The sequence below is a fragment of the Vulpes lagopus genome, chromosome 5, assembly GCF_018345385.1.
Source record: "Vulpes lagopus strain Blue_001 chromosome 5, ASM1834538v1, whole genome shotgun sequence".
NCBI classification, from domain to species: domain Eukaryota; kingdom Metazoa; phylum Chordata; class Mammalia; order Carnivora; family Canidae; genus Vulpes; species Vulpes lagopus.
This window is the reverse complement of record NC_054828.1, coordinates 98,620,717-98,636,798: the sequence shown is the minus strand read 5'-3', so window position 1 is coordinate 98,636,798 and position 16,082 is coordinate 98,620,717. Positions and strand designations below refer to the sequence as shown.

The 16,082-nt window shown below is 41.1% G+C and overlaps 1 protein-coding gene across 1 annotated transcript in view; it reads left to right on the top strand.

Annotated features, from left to right (window-relative positions):
• Positions 1-16,082, top strand: part of ACOXL (acyl-CoA oxidase like) — a 351,756-nt gene that overhangs the window by 20,190 nt on the left and 315,484 nt on the right. Inside the window, exons 2-3 of the mRNA XM_041756084.1 lie at positions 1,656-1,752; positions 12,663-12,746. Of these exons, the coding sequence (XP_041612018.1) occupies positions 1,656-1,752; positions 12,663-12,746 (181 nt within the window). The remainder of the gene's footprint in view (positions 1-1,655; positions 1,753-12,662; positions 12,747-16,082) is intronic.

Here is a 16,082-nt window from a genome sequence, read left to right as displayed (position 1 = left end):
TGTTTGGTTGGGTGATTTCTATGTCCTTTCTTATTTTTGGGAGAGTGGGTGGGTATTTTTTCACATTCCAGGATGAATGGTAAGTTCCCCTTGGATTTTTTTGTTATCTGCCAACTGAATGGTTGAGAGAAAACTAGGATGGTTGAATTGGTTCTTTCTTGGTCTGGGGCAATTGGCCAACAGGTATTTAGGAAAAATGTTTAAATGTGAGACACTGCACTGGTCCTGAGGGGCTACACAGTTCAAGACTTGGGACCCTACACCCATGCAGTTTGTATTTCCTGTTGGAAATGAACTTTATATAGGGATAATATATGTAGTTGGCATGCTTTTTTGGGACATACATGAGAACACTGTCTTCAGGATCTAGTCATGAAACTATAGGAATCAAAGAAATTTAAGTTCAAACACCATTTAATGGGGTATACTGTCTCCAGGCTGTGGATTTGTGCTGATACTGTAAATACAGATCTAACACAGTTCCTGCCCTTGAGGAGGAGAAGGAGGGGTATGGGTATGAATAGAGGTTTATATTATTGAGCACTTACTATATATATGCAAGCACTGGGAAAAGCATTTGAGGTGATAATTCTTTGAGTTATATATAATTATTATTCTCATCTTACAGGTGAGAGAACAGAGGTACTGGGAGGCCAGGTCTCTTGATGTTGGTTGCACATTGGTGACAGAGCCAGGAATCAAACCTGAGTGAGATTTCTTCCAGGCTCAGGCTATACTTTGCGTTTAAACATTTTAAGTGACAGAGTGGAACTTCCCCTCCTGTGTCAGTTTAAGTTCATTGAGAAGCAGACACCAAGATGGGACTAGATGAGCAAATGATTTATGGGGTGGGGAGTGGGGGAACACTCAAATCTGTGAAGGATGATGGGAGGGAGCTAGAGGAAGGTCAGGGGGAAAAGCTTCAGAACGTGTGTAGGCAGGCCTGACACCATGAAATGAGAAAGCAGAGAGGGCACAATGCTGTGATAAAGTCTCAGTGGGTCAGTGTGGGGGTGGGGGTGTCTCCTGGTATAAGTTGCCTATTAGGCAGTAATTGACCTAATCTAGAAGCTTGCCCTAGTCAGTTGCTACCAGCTGGGAACAGCCTGAGAGGAAAATCGCCTGGTGTGAATGCCACAATTAATTCCGAGGTATGGCAGCTGGAGGTTGTTGGAAAACTCTGCTCCCTACTGTGGGTGCTCTTGAAGGATACTCTAGGTGACACTTCTCATGGCTGCTACAGTCCACCCCTTGTGCCACACAGATCACTCCCTCCTCTCCCATCTCCCCAAATGCTGCTCTTGAGTCATCTCAGAAACATGAAAATCTTTTGCCCCTGCAGAAGGGATGTTGAAGTTTTGTTTTAAGGTCACCCTGTCAGGAACTCCCTTCCTTCCTTCCTTCCTTCCTTCCTTCCTTCCTTCCTTCCTTCCTTCCTTCCTTCCTTCCTTCCACGTTGACCCCACTGTATTGAACACATGGCCTGTGTGTCCCACACAGCAGGTCGTCTTTGACATGCAGTATTGCAGTATTGCACAGGAGATGTAAAGAGATTTAACAAAGTTGTCTGTTCTATCATATACCTTGGTTCAAAGGCTCTACTCAGAGTTACCACGTCGATGTCTTAACACCAACTGTGTATCTGTTCTTCACAGGTATGATTTAAGTCTGGATGAAATGAGAGCTTTGACATTTCAGAGAGTGAAGTTTATCATGGGTCTCCCTCTGTTAAAACGTGCAATTCAGGAACAGGTAAGCTTCATTATTACTTTGCTGTGATGTGTATATGAGTAAGAGAGAGAGAGAGAAAAAGATTTTATTGTTGTTTTGTTTGCTTTTGTGACTTGTGGAAACATGTTTATTTAGTCCCAGGGAAAACTGTCATCAGTATGGGGGAATGCCATCTTCAGCCCCCTTTTTTCTGCCCCATTCCCCAATAACTTAATTGATCTTCTTCCCTTGCCCTGCATATTCACGTCTCCCCAGATCACAGGCTAGAGGGTAGGGGAATTAGCAGAAGTAATGAAATATATGTTCACAAAACAAATATTATTGGGGGCATAAAATTTAAATATCTGAGAAATGTAATGAACTAATTTTATAGGCTTTTAAAGTATTTAGACTTGTCCAAAATGTATGAGCTTGTTTGTCTAAACATTGCCATTCTAAACTCAGTTAAATTATTTTAGTCAACTTAGCCTCTTTAAAAAGAAAGAAGAGGGATCCCTGGGTGGCGCAGCGGTTTGGCGCCTGCCTTTGGCCCAGGGCGCGATCCTGGAGACCCGGGATCGAATCCCACGTCGGGCTCCGGGTGCATGGAGCCTGCTTCTCCCTCTGCCTGTGTCTCTGTGTCTCTCTCTCTCTGTGTGACTATCATAAATAAATAAAAATTAAAAAAAAATTTAAAAAATAAATAAAAAGAAAGAATACGTGATTAGAGAACTCTTCCATGATGCAAACATTAGGAGCTATGTTTTTAACCAAGTTTAAATTGATTTCCATTTCATTCAGCTTCATGGCTTCCTTAAACCTAACACTTTAAACACAACGAAACAGGGGCACCTGCGTAGCTCAGTCAGTTAAGTGTCTGCCTTCAGCTCAGGTCATGATCCTAGGGTCCGGGATCCAGCCACATAGTGCTCCCTGCTCAGTGGGGTGTCTGCTTCTCCCTCTTCCTCTGCCCCTCCCCTTTACTTGTTCTCTCTCAAATAAATAAAATCTTTAAAAAAAATTTAAAAAAAAACCCACAATGAAACAAAACAAAATTCCTGGTTAGACCCCTAGGAGAGGATCTTGATCCAAGGATAAGCTTCAGCTTGTAGATAGCTGAGGGAGTGGCAACTATTCTGCAGGGAGCCCGGCTCTCTTCCTGCCCAGCACAGTCTGTGAGGAGAGAGTCCGAGGACTGAGGTAGTGGGAGTCTTCCCCATTCAGGAGGCCACTGAAGGCTTAGTTCTCTGTGGAATATAGATCAGAGCCAGTGAGAGTGTGGTGGGGGTGAGGTCCATGTTTGAGAGTATATCACTACCTTGTGTCCCCACTTTGGTTGGCTGTCCTGGATGAGGCAAGGACAGAACTCAGCATTTTCTTGTCAAAAGGCAGAGCTCTGGCACCCCCTGTTGAAGTAGTGTAGCCCCCTCCAAGGTGCCTAGGGCATACTTAAATGGAGAGGAAGAGAGGAAAACACCCACATAATGTGCCTGCAAAGCCTGAAAAATCATTTCATACCAAGCAGTTTGGCAAAGTGGTTTTCAAGCTAGTAAATTGTCTCTTGATAGAACATACATTTAGAGCTGTGAATACAACCAATAATAATAATAATGATAATAATAAAAACCACAAAAGACCTCAACCCTTTTTGGTTTCAGCCACTTTATGAGAGTCTGGCCTCCAGGACATCTGGCATGAGGCTGATTGGAAGGTGAAATCTTGACATGTGGTCAGTCTCCTGGACTTTTAATCAGTTCAGTATGTCCATGGCTTAACTTAGTGTCAATGTTCAAGATGAAGGTTGATCCTTTAATGAAGTTTACTAATTGCTGCTTATCCCACTGAGTCTGAAGGATTAGCCTGTGTAGTCTTGCTCCTTATGAAACTGTTGATCCCTGGATCCAATTATCTTCCTATTTTTGTGGTTCCCTTTGTGGTCTGAGGCAGCCCAGACAACTCTGTCCTGGATGATTAGGTGTAGTTCCTGCAGGAGCCACAGGATTGGCCCTAGTCTATTTCTAGGATTTATTTCTAAATCCCCCCAGTCTATTTCTGTGAATTACTTCAGCCTATCTGGCGCTCCTCTCTGTGTGAATTCGCAAAAGCCAATGAACCTGAAGGAAATTAAACTAGTCGGTCATCAGTGTGGCAGGCTCATCTCTTTGGGTGGATGTCATGAAACTCAGCAGCACATCTGTGTTTGAAGGCTCTCAAATTCCACCCTGTAAACAGCTGGAGGAGCCGTCCACATCCAGTAATTCTAGAAGAAGTGTTACATGATTCATTCTGCCTCTTAATAAAAATATTGAGTCATGGCTGTACTGCCTGTTCAGAGAGCGTTCCAGGTCTTTCTACCCTTCCCTGGCCCCCATTTCGTGTTGCTGTTAGCTTTTTGTGGATGATCTGATGAACTCCAAGGCAGAATGCTGTGTGTAATGTGTAATGATGATGTTCTCAAGGACAAATGAGGAGTGAGTCTCATTCGTCCCAGATCTCTATGGACAGTCCATGGGCCAAGAATAAGCCATTAAAATATTTCCACTCTGCGTTTTCCCCTCTGCCATCTGCAATAGATTTGAGATGTTCTAATAATTTCAAAAGGAAAAACAATGTCTGAGTGTGACTACAGAGTATATACACATGTGTGTGCACACACATAGTGTAAACATCATTGCATCTCGCTGGTTTTTCCCACACCTGTTTCCAGTGATATCACATTTGTGCCCTTCAGCCAACTGTCTTATTCCTCTGCGAAAATCCTGGGTGGGTGGGTGGGGAAGTCACTGCCTCCCTGTATTTCCAGAGATGGGGAGACAGAGGAGCCAGGTGGGAGATCTATTGGAGCTTACAGAGGCTGCTCGCCTGCACCAAAATCACCATAACCAATATAACAGCTCAGACTTCCTGAGTACATCTCTTATGCCAGTCACAGTGCTAAGAACTTTAAGTGGATGATCTCATTTAATATCCACAACATCCAGAATGGTATTCCCATTTTACAGGTGAATAAGTTGAAAACCAGTAATTGGTCTGAGGTTATACAACTAGTAAATTGTATATATAACTAGTGGAACACAAATTTAAGCCCAGCTGGTCCTGCTTTCTGAGCCTGCTTCAAGCTGGTGGTTCTTGCCCTCTGGCTGCACACTAACATTGCCTGGGGAACTTTCCAACCTCTGCTGTCCGGGCTTTCCCTCAGGCCGATCAAATCAGCATTTAAATTTCTCAGGTGATTCCGTGTATGTCCTGGCTTGAGTACTACTCTCCACTCTCCTTCTTTCCGGGTACTCTACCATCTACCTCGAATTTTTCCCATTCAGCATTTGGTCTCTGCCAATCATGGTTCAGGGCTGACTTATAGGAATGTTCCATCCCAGCACTTCCTTTCCAGGAGGAAGACAGTTGGGATCAGGCTATTCCTGGCCAACAGGAGTGAGGAGTGGGAGGAAGATATTTGAATAATGAAGTACCCATTCCATGACTGACCCCCACTCACCCCCTCCCCATCATCCTTTCTCTCACTCTGAGTTCTGCTTGTCCTCATCCCCATGATCCACAGGAGTGTTGGGCATGGCATATCATTATTATCTAAACCAGTGATTCTCAAAGTATGGTCTGAGGACCCCTGGGGTACCTAAGACCCTTTCAGGTACTATCTGAAAAGTGTATTTACAACTATATATGAACAACACTAGATTTTTCATCATAAACTTCAACCAAAACAACATATGGCAACAGATTGAGTGTAGAAACAGAGAGTCTAGCTGTCTTTCATTAAGCCAGATGCTAAAATAATTTGTAAAACAGTAAAACAATAAAAAAAAAAAAAGTAAAACAATGCCATTCTTCTTATTGATTTTTTTTTGGTTTGGAAATTATGGTTATTCTTCATAAGAATTATGAAAATTATGTCATGGGTATAGTGATATTTTTAAGTGAATAAAAATTTTTAGAATTCTTAGTTTTAATTACTAGTATGGCAAATTGATAGACATAGCCCACATAAACAAAAGCTCTTTGGAATCCTCGATAATTTTTAAGAATGTAAAGGGGTCCAGAGACCATAAAATTTGAGAACCACTGATCTAAATCACCCACTGTTTTCTCAAATTAGCTTAAAGGGGAACTGGCAGGAGATTTATATTTATTATACTATAACTTTACATGGCCTTATATTTATATTATGTTTATTATGCTATAATTATTATTTCAACCAGAATTTTAGTCTCAGTTTGGGATGGTTTTTGTTTTTCTATTTAAAGAACTACCAGGTGAGTGATCATATCTAAAATGGAATAAGGCTCTGAAGTCAGCTCACCTTAGAAGGCATTTGGAAATGGGCAGAATAGTTGCATTCCTAATTAACCCCTATAAAAAGGAGCAGCCTTTCCCAGGAAGTTACACTGAAGCCATGGGTGTGTTGTGGAAAAGGAGCTTAGTAGAGAATATGCCAAGCAGGTGCGTATGTCTTCTTTGCCACTAGCCCTTTATACCAGCCCATCCCACCAAGGCCTGCTTTGCTGCCCACAAGAACTAGTGCCAGTCCTGATTGGTCCTGCAGACCATGACCAAGTCCACTTCCCCCACCCCATCCCAGTACTGGTTCCTGACCTATTTTGAGCTCTTGGCTCTAACACCCTAGCCTTGGCTCTGCCCTTGGCCCTCTGGCTTCTGTTTGTACTGGAACCCAGGCTTTTCCTAGTGGGCTGTGACAGGCTGCCCCTGGCTCTTGGTCTTGTATGCTGCCTTTGGCAGGAGTCCCTGTCCCAGCTCCAGCTCTGCAGACTTGGACGCTGGCCACTTGGCCAGCACTCTAGCCAGGCCAGCCCTGGCCACAGGGATGCCGTGGAGGATGTGAGCAGAGATGACAGGACAGAGTGGCCTGTTTACAGAAGTTCCTCTGTGTAGATTGGCAGCTGAACTGAGTTGTCATCTATCATGGCCACAGGAATTACTTGAAAGAGCATGACAGGGAGTGAGTTGGGATCCACTCAGAGACTCTAGGGTAGCCGGAATCCTGGTGTTCTTTATTTACTGTACTGTAAACAATTTGGCTTAATGAAAACTTCTTATTTTCAGGGTTAATTATTATTCTTGCAGTGAAATGTGTAAAATAACAGTAATTATTACTGACTATAATTTCCTAAGTCCCTTCTATGTGCCAGTGAGGCCATTCACTCATTTTATAACCATTTATTGAACACCTACTATGAGTCAGGCATTGTTCAAGAGGCAGTGATCCAAGCAGACAAAAAAAAATCTGTATTTATGGAGCTTATATTTTAGTCTGGGAGAAAGCAGACAATAAAATAATAAGTAAATTTGTGGGACATCAGATGGTTGTCAATGCTGCAGAAAAAAATCAAACATGGTGAATAATAAAATTATTGGAAACACTTAAAAAATCAAACATGGTAAACTGGAAAAGAAGTGATATTATCTTTCTTCACAGACAACATGGTCTTAGATGTAGAAAACCTTTTTATGTTAAAATTAATGTAAAACAATGCACTTGCCATTAACCTACAAGTAAGCTCATGCATTAAGGTGATCATCAATATGATACATTCATCATTACATGCTGTCAATATTGATAAATTATATGATTACAGTAATAATAAAAAAAATCTCCAAAGCAGGCAGGAATTTAGTAGGAAGCATCAGCTGCCAAGAGAAGAGGTATTAAATTTAAGGCAAGAATTTGGAAAATCCTAAACTGTCAGGCTACTTCACTGATGTTGTAAAGGGAGAAAAAATATCCTTAGGCAGAGCCATGGGAATGTCACCTTTCATTGTTCCTGGTATTGGGCTTTCCTGGAGTGGTGAAGGACCCTGGGGAGAGCAGGAGTATAATGGCTCCATCTAGCCTTTGTTATAGACTTCTCCCAGTGCCCTACTATGTGGACCCAGCAGAGGAAAAGCAGAGAATAAGGAAAAGCAGAGAGTAAAAAAAGACTGATGTGGAGGCCATGGTTAGATGTTTGGATTTTCTTGCAAAAGTAACTGGAGTCATTGGAGAGTTTTCACAATGGTGGCTTGTGGGGAAGCAGGGAGCCTAGTATGATGCTTACTTTTAAAATATTATAGTGCCTTGATCACAGTTTATAAGTTGGTTCAGAAAACATATATGGAAATGCAAAAACCTGAAATTGTTAAAGCAGTTCTGAAAAAGGACACATTTGGAGGACTTCACAACTTGATTTCAAGACTTATTATAAAGCTACTCAAGATTATGTGGTATTAGCATAAGGAGAGACAAATCGATTAATGGGACATTATGGAGAGTCCTGAAATAAACCCATACATATACAATCAATTAATTTTTTTAACAATGTTGCCAAGGCAATTCAATGGGAAAAGAAAAATCTTTTCAATGAATAGTTCTGAAACAAGTAGTTAAATATACATAAAAAAGCTAATCTTGATCCCTATCTCATACTACACACAAAAATAATTTGAGATGTATTATATACCTAAACGTAAATTCTAAAATTACAAAGTTAGTAGAAGAACAAAGGAGAATGTCCTGACTCTAGGATGGGCAGAGGTTTCTTAGAGAGGACCCCCAAAATGCTAAACATGTCAAAGAAAAAACTGATAAATTGGTCTTTTCAGAAACTGTTTTTCATCAAAAGACATCATTAAGAGAATAAAAGGGCAATCCAAAAACTAGGAAAAAATATCTGCAATGCATTTATCTGAAAAAAGTTATGTCCAGATACAAAGGATTTGTACCCAGAATATATAAATAATTCCTAGAGCTCAATGATAAAAGACAAGCAACCCAATCTAAAAAATGGGCAAAGGACTCGAACAATTTATAGTATATAAATGGCCGATAAGCATATACAGATGTGTTCAGGATCTTTAGTCATCTAAGAGATGCATATTTAAGCCCATAACGTGATGACATTACACTCCCTCCAGAATAGCTAAAAATGAAAAGATGCACACTACTGACGAGAATGCAGAGAAACCAGAAGGCTTCGATATTGTTGGTAGCAGTGTGAAATTGTATAACCATTTTGAAAAACTGTTTGCAAGTTCCTTACAATATTAAATACAGACCTACCCTTTAAGCCAGAAATTGCATTCCTGGGAATTTACAAAAAAGAAATGGGAACATATGTCCACAAAAAGATTTTTACATGAGTGTGTATATCAGCTTTACTCATAATAACCCTAGACTGGAAAGAACACAAATGTTCATCAGTATGAGATTGGGCAAACTGTGGAATATTCATAGATGGAAGATTACTGAGTCATGAGAAAGAACTACTGACATACAAAACAACATAGACGCCTTATTTTCATGAAAGGAGGCAGCCACAAAAAGGTACATTTTGTGTGATTCAATTTATGTAAATTAAAGAACAGGCAAAGGCAATCAATGGATGATGATAAAATGAGAACAGTGGTTGCCTGTGGGGAGTGGGGACTCTGAAAAGGTGCATGAGGGCACTTTCTAGGGGAGATGGGAACATTTTATAATCTTAATTGGTGTAAAGGTTACAGGTAGATAATTGATCAGAATTCATGTGCTTAGGCTCTATGCATTTCACTATATGTAAATTTTACCTTAATAGTTATAAAAAAAGATCATGATATCTGATGTTTGGGGTAGAATAGAAACAGGGAGGCCAGCTGGGAGGCTGTTATGATAGTCCAGGCACAAGACAGTGGTGGGAGATGTATGAAGTGGCTAGACTTGGGATCTCTTTACAAGGGAGGGTCAAGGACTAGTTAGTCCAGTTAGTCCATCTAAGGACTTTAGAGCTAAGGCCCTAGATGACTGAATCCCTGAAGCCCATTTATTTTATTTATGTATTTTACTCTGACCCCTTCTCTTTCTAAAATAAGTTAAGGCTAATTATAACAAAGGATATGTATTCGATAAGACTGAGAAAACATAACTAAAATAGAAAATTGAAACCAGAAGGTAGAAGAAGCAAATAAGTCAGTTTGGGGACTGATAATAGAAAACTAAAGATCAGGAAACTCTGTCCAATACCCTTGGCTGGGGCTGCAAATGGATTACAAAGAGGGTGGTGAGGGTCTTTTATATCAGAGAAATAGATGGCTCAAGCAGCGCTGAGTCAAGATGATTTTAGTTGAAGAAGAATATATGACTTTTGGAGACTCTCTGGGCTTATAAAACCAAAATTGTATATTTTTGTAGAGAGAGGCAAAGGCAGGCAGAGGAAGAAGCAGGTTCCTCGCAGGGAGCCTAATGCGGGACTGGATCCCCGGACCCCGAATCACTACCTGAGCCAAAGGCAGATGCTCAACCGCTGAGCCACCCAGGTGCTCCTAGAACTTGATTTATAACAGAATATTGCATCACAAAACCCTGATACATCAAGTGCTCTCCAAAGAAATAGGGGATATTTTAGGGAAAACTACCTTCCGTCTGTCTGGGACAATCTATTATGCAGAAATATAAATAGCATGGGTATAATTTAGGATAAAATACAAGCTTGAGCATATTCTCCATAATTTATGGAATTATCATTTAAAGTTAATACAAACTGTCATTCTGACATGGGAATTGGATTTGGTTTGAATATATCAAGTCTAAATAAAGGCAGCTATTGATATGTAGAAATACTGCAAAAATGTATATCAAAAAATACATGTTGATTATTTATTGATCATTATCAGTACAGACAACTTATTAGGTTATCAACTGAATGAGAGGGGAAACTTGTCAATAATAGACATTCTTTAATTAAGAACAATTAATGAATCAGAAATGAAATAACTGAATAAAAGAGAGAATTTAAGTGTGGAGAAGATGTTAAAAATATATGCCAGTAAGGCAGTCAAATCCAATTAAGCCTAGTTTTAGTTCTGGAACTTTTGCTGGACTTCTTAAAATAGACCAGTCCAAATGAATGCTTAAATCACCATCAGAGAACTCATGGCAAACTCATATTGGCATTGCCCATCAGATCTAATAGCAAAGATTGCTGTCTCGTGCAGAGACTGGGGAAGGAAAATAATCATCATAAATAATTCATAATGGACAAGATGGCTAAGTTTGGGGTTGATTCTTTAGCAAATGTGATTGAATTTATTTCAAACTGGTGAGTAAAAATGGCCACAGTTGGACAACATTAATGACAAAGGCATGTCCTTGCATCAACAGTATAAATGGAAGGAATACAATATGAAGAAAACTGTGAACAGTTGGGGATTCTGAGGGATTTACTTACTCCTGATGGTTTACGTTTGGCCACAACAGAGCAGGTGGTTTAGGATAAGGAAGGGTTTGTTGTAATGATGTAGTATGGAATGACTCTCAGGAAGATCACTTGGTCATTGGAATGTGTTGATGTCAGGTGCCCTATGGGGATGAGGCTGATGGTACAAAAAAGGGGTGCAGGTGGCAGTAAAGTCTGGGCCACCGAGAGTCACCTGGGGCTTCTGTAAGCTTAATTGTGAGGCGTGGGGGGAAGATGTCCATATGAGGAGCCCAAAGATCTTGTTCCAGGTTCTTGCTTTTCTATTTACTAGGTGATCCTGGTTGGATGAGTCTGTTGACGTCCCGAATCTAGACTTTTCTGTTACATGGGATCTGTACTTCCTTTCTTGCTTAGCGTCTCAAGGAGGGTTGTGAGGATCCACAGGACAGAGGATACATGGGCCCTCTGAAAAAGTCTGCACGTATCTGCTACAGTTGGTTTTTTGTTTTTGGTTTTTTTATTTGCTGGTAACTAACTCTCCAGTGTGAGCTGAAACTGGAGCCAGGCAATGGTTCATGCTCAAGCTGGAGTTATTTTAAGAAATAATCAATACAAGATGCATTGGGTTGGAGCCACTCTAAGAGTCATAAATCTTGACAGTCTTCTATTTGATAAAATTAATACTGTTTGAAAGAAACATTGTAAAAACCTGCAGGAGGGGAAAACCTAGTGCGTTCTGGGGAAAGAGCTTAAGCCATTGTGGAAACTGAGTCACTCTAGGAAGACTGGGTGACCATCCTGTTGCTGGTGGGGCAGTTTTCAGGCACATGTCCACACAGGCACGCACACAGGTGTGCATGCACCACACACGTATACACACACGTACACAAGGGCAATAGGTACCAACTTTGTTGGCTGGGTCTCAGAAGACTGGAGAACAAGGCCGCCTAGCATTAATTCCAACAGTGGATAATTGCAATTTGCGCACTCAGGGGCCTACCATCTTCTAAGGAAATGCCGCCTGCCTCTGGATTTTAACCATAAGACAGCCTCGGGTTTTTTGCCCTGTCTCATTTCTAGCTGGTGAAGAGTATGCTCTCGTAGCCTTGGGATTGGTGGCTGTTGTGTACAGGCGTCCCCTGTTGGTGGGAGCATTGGTTATGCGCGAGCAAGCCTCTGTTGCTAGGCAGGACCCGCGTTGCTAGGCAGGACCCGTGTTGCTAGGCAGAAGCGTGGGGGAGGGTGTCAGGCTCCGGGAGCTCAAGGGACAAACTTGGTTGAGGCAGCACAAGGCGCGAAGGGAGCCTGTCAGGACCCTGCCTTCCGTGGGGATGCAGCCGGCTCTCCTTGTATGCATGTGGTCAGAGACCGCAAGGCCACGTTAAAAACAACAACAACAGGGATCCCTGGGTGGCGCAGCGGTTCGGCGCCTGTCTTTGGCCCAGGGCGTGATCCTGGAGACCTGGGATCAAATCCCACATTGGGCTCCCGGTGCATGGAGCCTGCTTCTGCCTCTCTCTCTCTCTCTGTGACTATCATAAATAATAAAAAAAATATTAAAACAACAACAACAACAACAAAACTGGATGAAAACATTTATTTCAATAGGGTCATCAGAGTATTTCTAATTAAAAATTGTTTTTATTGTGTTGAATTTTTATTATAAAAGTAACATAAGTTTATTATAAAAGATGTTGTTACATTAAAATGTTTAATTAATTTTAAAACCATAAGGAAACCTTGACATTGGGTCTGTCATGTTTTCAGGCAGAGAAAACAAAGAATTTTGTCAATCGAAGCCTGGTCATAGGAGAAGTCCTCTCCACAGCGGACATGGCCACAGGAGTGAAGGTGAGAGGCTGTGGGCACCGGGCCCTTCATGAGCTGATACTTAGTTTTAAATAACCAGGAGTACAAAGTAGAGCCCTGTAAGTATCAGGTGTTTACTGGAATAGATGTCTGTAAAATGGTACAGCGTACAACCCACCCCCCCGACTTCCTCTTTAGCCATTATATTCAACCTCTTGCTCATTTGTTCTTTGCTTTTCTTTTTGTTTAGTTTTATTGCACTGTGTCAGACAATTATTTTCACTTGTTCTCATTTTATAAAAGCAGTTTCATAGTCATTCATGATTTAGTTTCTTCACTGAAATGTTATCACTAAGGTAGATCTGTACTGTGGCATGCCACTGCATTCATATATTTTTTTGATCTTTTTATTTTGAAATAATAATGCTCACAGAAAGCTACCAAAATAGTACATAGGGTTTTATGAACTCTTCACCCAGTTTTCCTCTGTGGTGACGTCTTATATAGCTGTAATGCAAGGTAAACCAGGAAACCACCCCTGCTACAGTACTGTTCTAGTACGGTGCTAGACTACAGACCTATACTACAGACCTTCTTCAGATTTCACTAGCTTTTACATGCACGTCAGTGTGTGTGTGTGTGTGTGTGTGTGTGTGTGTGTGTAATTCTATGCAGTTTGGTCCCATATATGGATTCATATAACCACCACTACAATCAAGATCTAGAGTTGTTTCATCAGCACAAAGAAAGTTTTGGTGCTACCCATTGGCACCCAGTCCCCACCTTGTTCCTGTCCTTTGGCTACCACTAACCTATTCTGTCTCTATAGTTTCACCATTTTAAGAATGATATATGGATGGAAATTCATTTGTTTTTCATATTTCTTTATGTGAATTTGCTACAACACATGGAATTCTTAGACTTCTCCATTTTTGTTGTTCATATGGGTGTAACGTGGTATTGCACCGTGGGCTTGCTTTGCGTGTCCCACCTCACCAAGAATGCTGAACAGAATAGTTCAGCCAGTGTGGTGGCCATGGCTCATCATGGTACCCTAAGTCTCCAGTGGAGGGTCATTTGCATGGCCCTGCATATGCTCTCTTTTCCTTCCTTGGCAACTGTGCCTCAAAATAGGTCCCTGCATCCAAACATTCAGTCATTCAGTCCTGATGTCCCCGAAGGGGAGAAATAACTAGAATACGAAGAGAGAATGAACAGACAGGAAGCCAGGTCAACTGTTGGTGAGTCCAAAATGGCAGTTATTTTTGTTTTGCAGTGTAGATATTTAAAAATGGGTAGGAATTAAAAACAAAGAAAATTGTTAGTTCATCTGTGGTGAAGGCACCCACCAGTAGGTCCTTTGGGGGAGACTGGCTTCCATGTGATTTCAGCCAGGCAGGGTCTCTTCCCTCCTACTTGGGTTGGCTGTGGCTTCCAGACAGAAGAAATTCAGCTTAGATGCAACAAATAAATTCTCTTAGAAATACTAGAGGTTCCTGGTCTAAACTCATGATCCTCAGTTTGTGTTGTTTCCATATTGCTCTCTACTTCCTTTTCAGCAAGCTTGTGGTAGGATGTGACCATGCAGAAATCACCATTGGGTATTCCAGCATTCTAGATGGGGAGCTGTCTCCTTGGCATCTTTGGGTCTTACACTGACCCTAGTGCATAGAACTGCATCGGGAATGTTTGAATGAATAAGGGAGGGTCAGCCTGTGGTTTAAAGCAGACTTAAACATTTTAACCACTTGCAATGTGTGGATAGTATTTAGATTCTGGTTTAAACAAACTATAAAGAAAAACTATGTACTAGTTGGGAAAATATAAAAATTGGATATTTGGCGATATTAAAGAATTATTATATTTTTAGGTGGGGTAATGATTTTAGGGTTATATTTTTAGAAAGAGTTTATCTTTTACAGATGTATAGGACATAGTCATGGATGAAATGGCAAGATGTCTAGGATAAACTTCAAGATTATTGGGGTATAGGAGGGGAAAGTGGGTTGGGGGAAAGATGAAGCAAAATGGACCATAAGCTGGTCATTGTTGCATTCATTATACTCTTGTATTTTGGCTGAAATGTTCCAAAATAAAAAACTTGTAAAAAAGTTTTGCTCTGTAGTATCCTAGAAGAAAATATGAATAGATCTTAAGACATAGGTCTTGGGGCGCCTGGGTGGCTCAGTGGGTTAAGTGTCTGATTCTTGATTTTGGCTCAGGTCATGATCTCAGGGTCGTGGGATCGAGCCCTGCATCAGGCTCTGTGCTCAGCAGGAAGTTTGCTTGAGATTCTCTCTCTCTCCCTCCCCATTTTCCCCTCCTGCCCAAATAAATAAATAAATCTTTAAAAAAATAAAGAAAGAAATAGGTCTTTAAAAATGCTACTCTGATCATGTCCCTCCTTTGCTTAAAACTTCTTTCCCTTATGCTTATAGAAGCCCTCCTATTTTTGATATGGTCCACGGGTCCTTTTGTGGTTTGGCCCTACTCACTTCTCCAGATACCTATTGTCTCACTTTGTCTCCTCCTTGGGGGGCCTGACATGTTGGCCTTCTTTCGTTTCTCGCATCCACCTTTGGACCACTCTTGCCATCACCCTAGAATGGATTTTTCCCTCTCCTTCACCTGTCTGATACCTGCTCATTCTTCAAGTCCCAGCCCAACTGTCCTCCCCTCAGGGAAGCCTCCCTCAAGTCTGCAATTTAAATCCTATCTACTCATCATCTGTCTTTGAACCTTTATACCTTACAGTTGTTTGTCACAGTATGTGCTATTTTGATCTTCCGAATTCATGTGTTTGATTGATGTATGTCTCTTAGCACCACTAGAGGGCAAACTTCTTGAAGACAATCATCCCCTACATTTTTGTTATGTGGTATCACTACATGAGAATTAAATGAATACATAGGCCTTACTGGAAAGGTTAAGTATAGAATTAGGGTATGACTCAGGAAATCCATTCCTCTGTATATACCCCAAGAATTGAAAAGAGATAGATACTTACTCAGATACTTGTATGCCAGTGTTCATTGCAGCATTATTCACAATAGCTAAAGGGTGGAAACAAACCAAGTGTCTGTCACACAAGAATGGATAAACAAAATGTGGTACACACATATGATGGAGTATTGCTCAGCCATAAAAAAGAATGACGTTCTGGTACATGTTACAACATGGATGAACTTTGAAAACACGATGCTAAGTGAAATAAGCCACACACAACACAGCAAATATTGTATGATTCCACTTACATGAAATTTCTGGAATAGGCAAACTCATAGAGATAGAAAGTAGATTGTGGGTTACCAGAGGCCGGAGGAACAGGAGAATGGGGAGTAGTGGCAGGGCACAGAGTTTCTGTTTGGGGTGATGAAA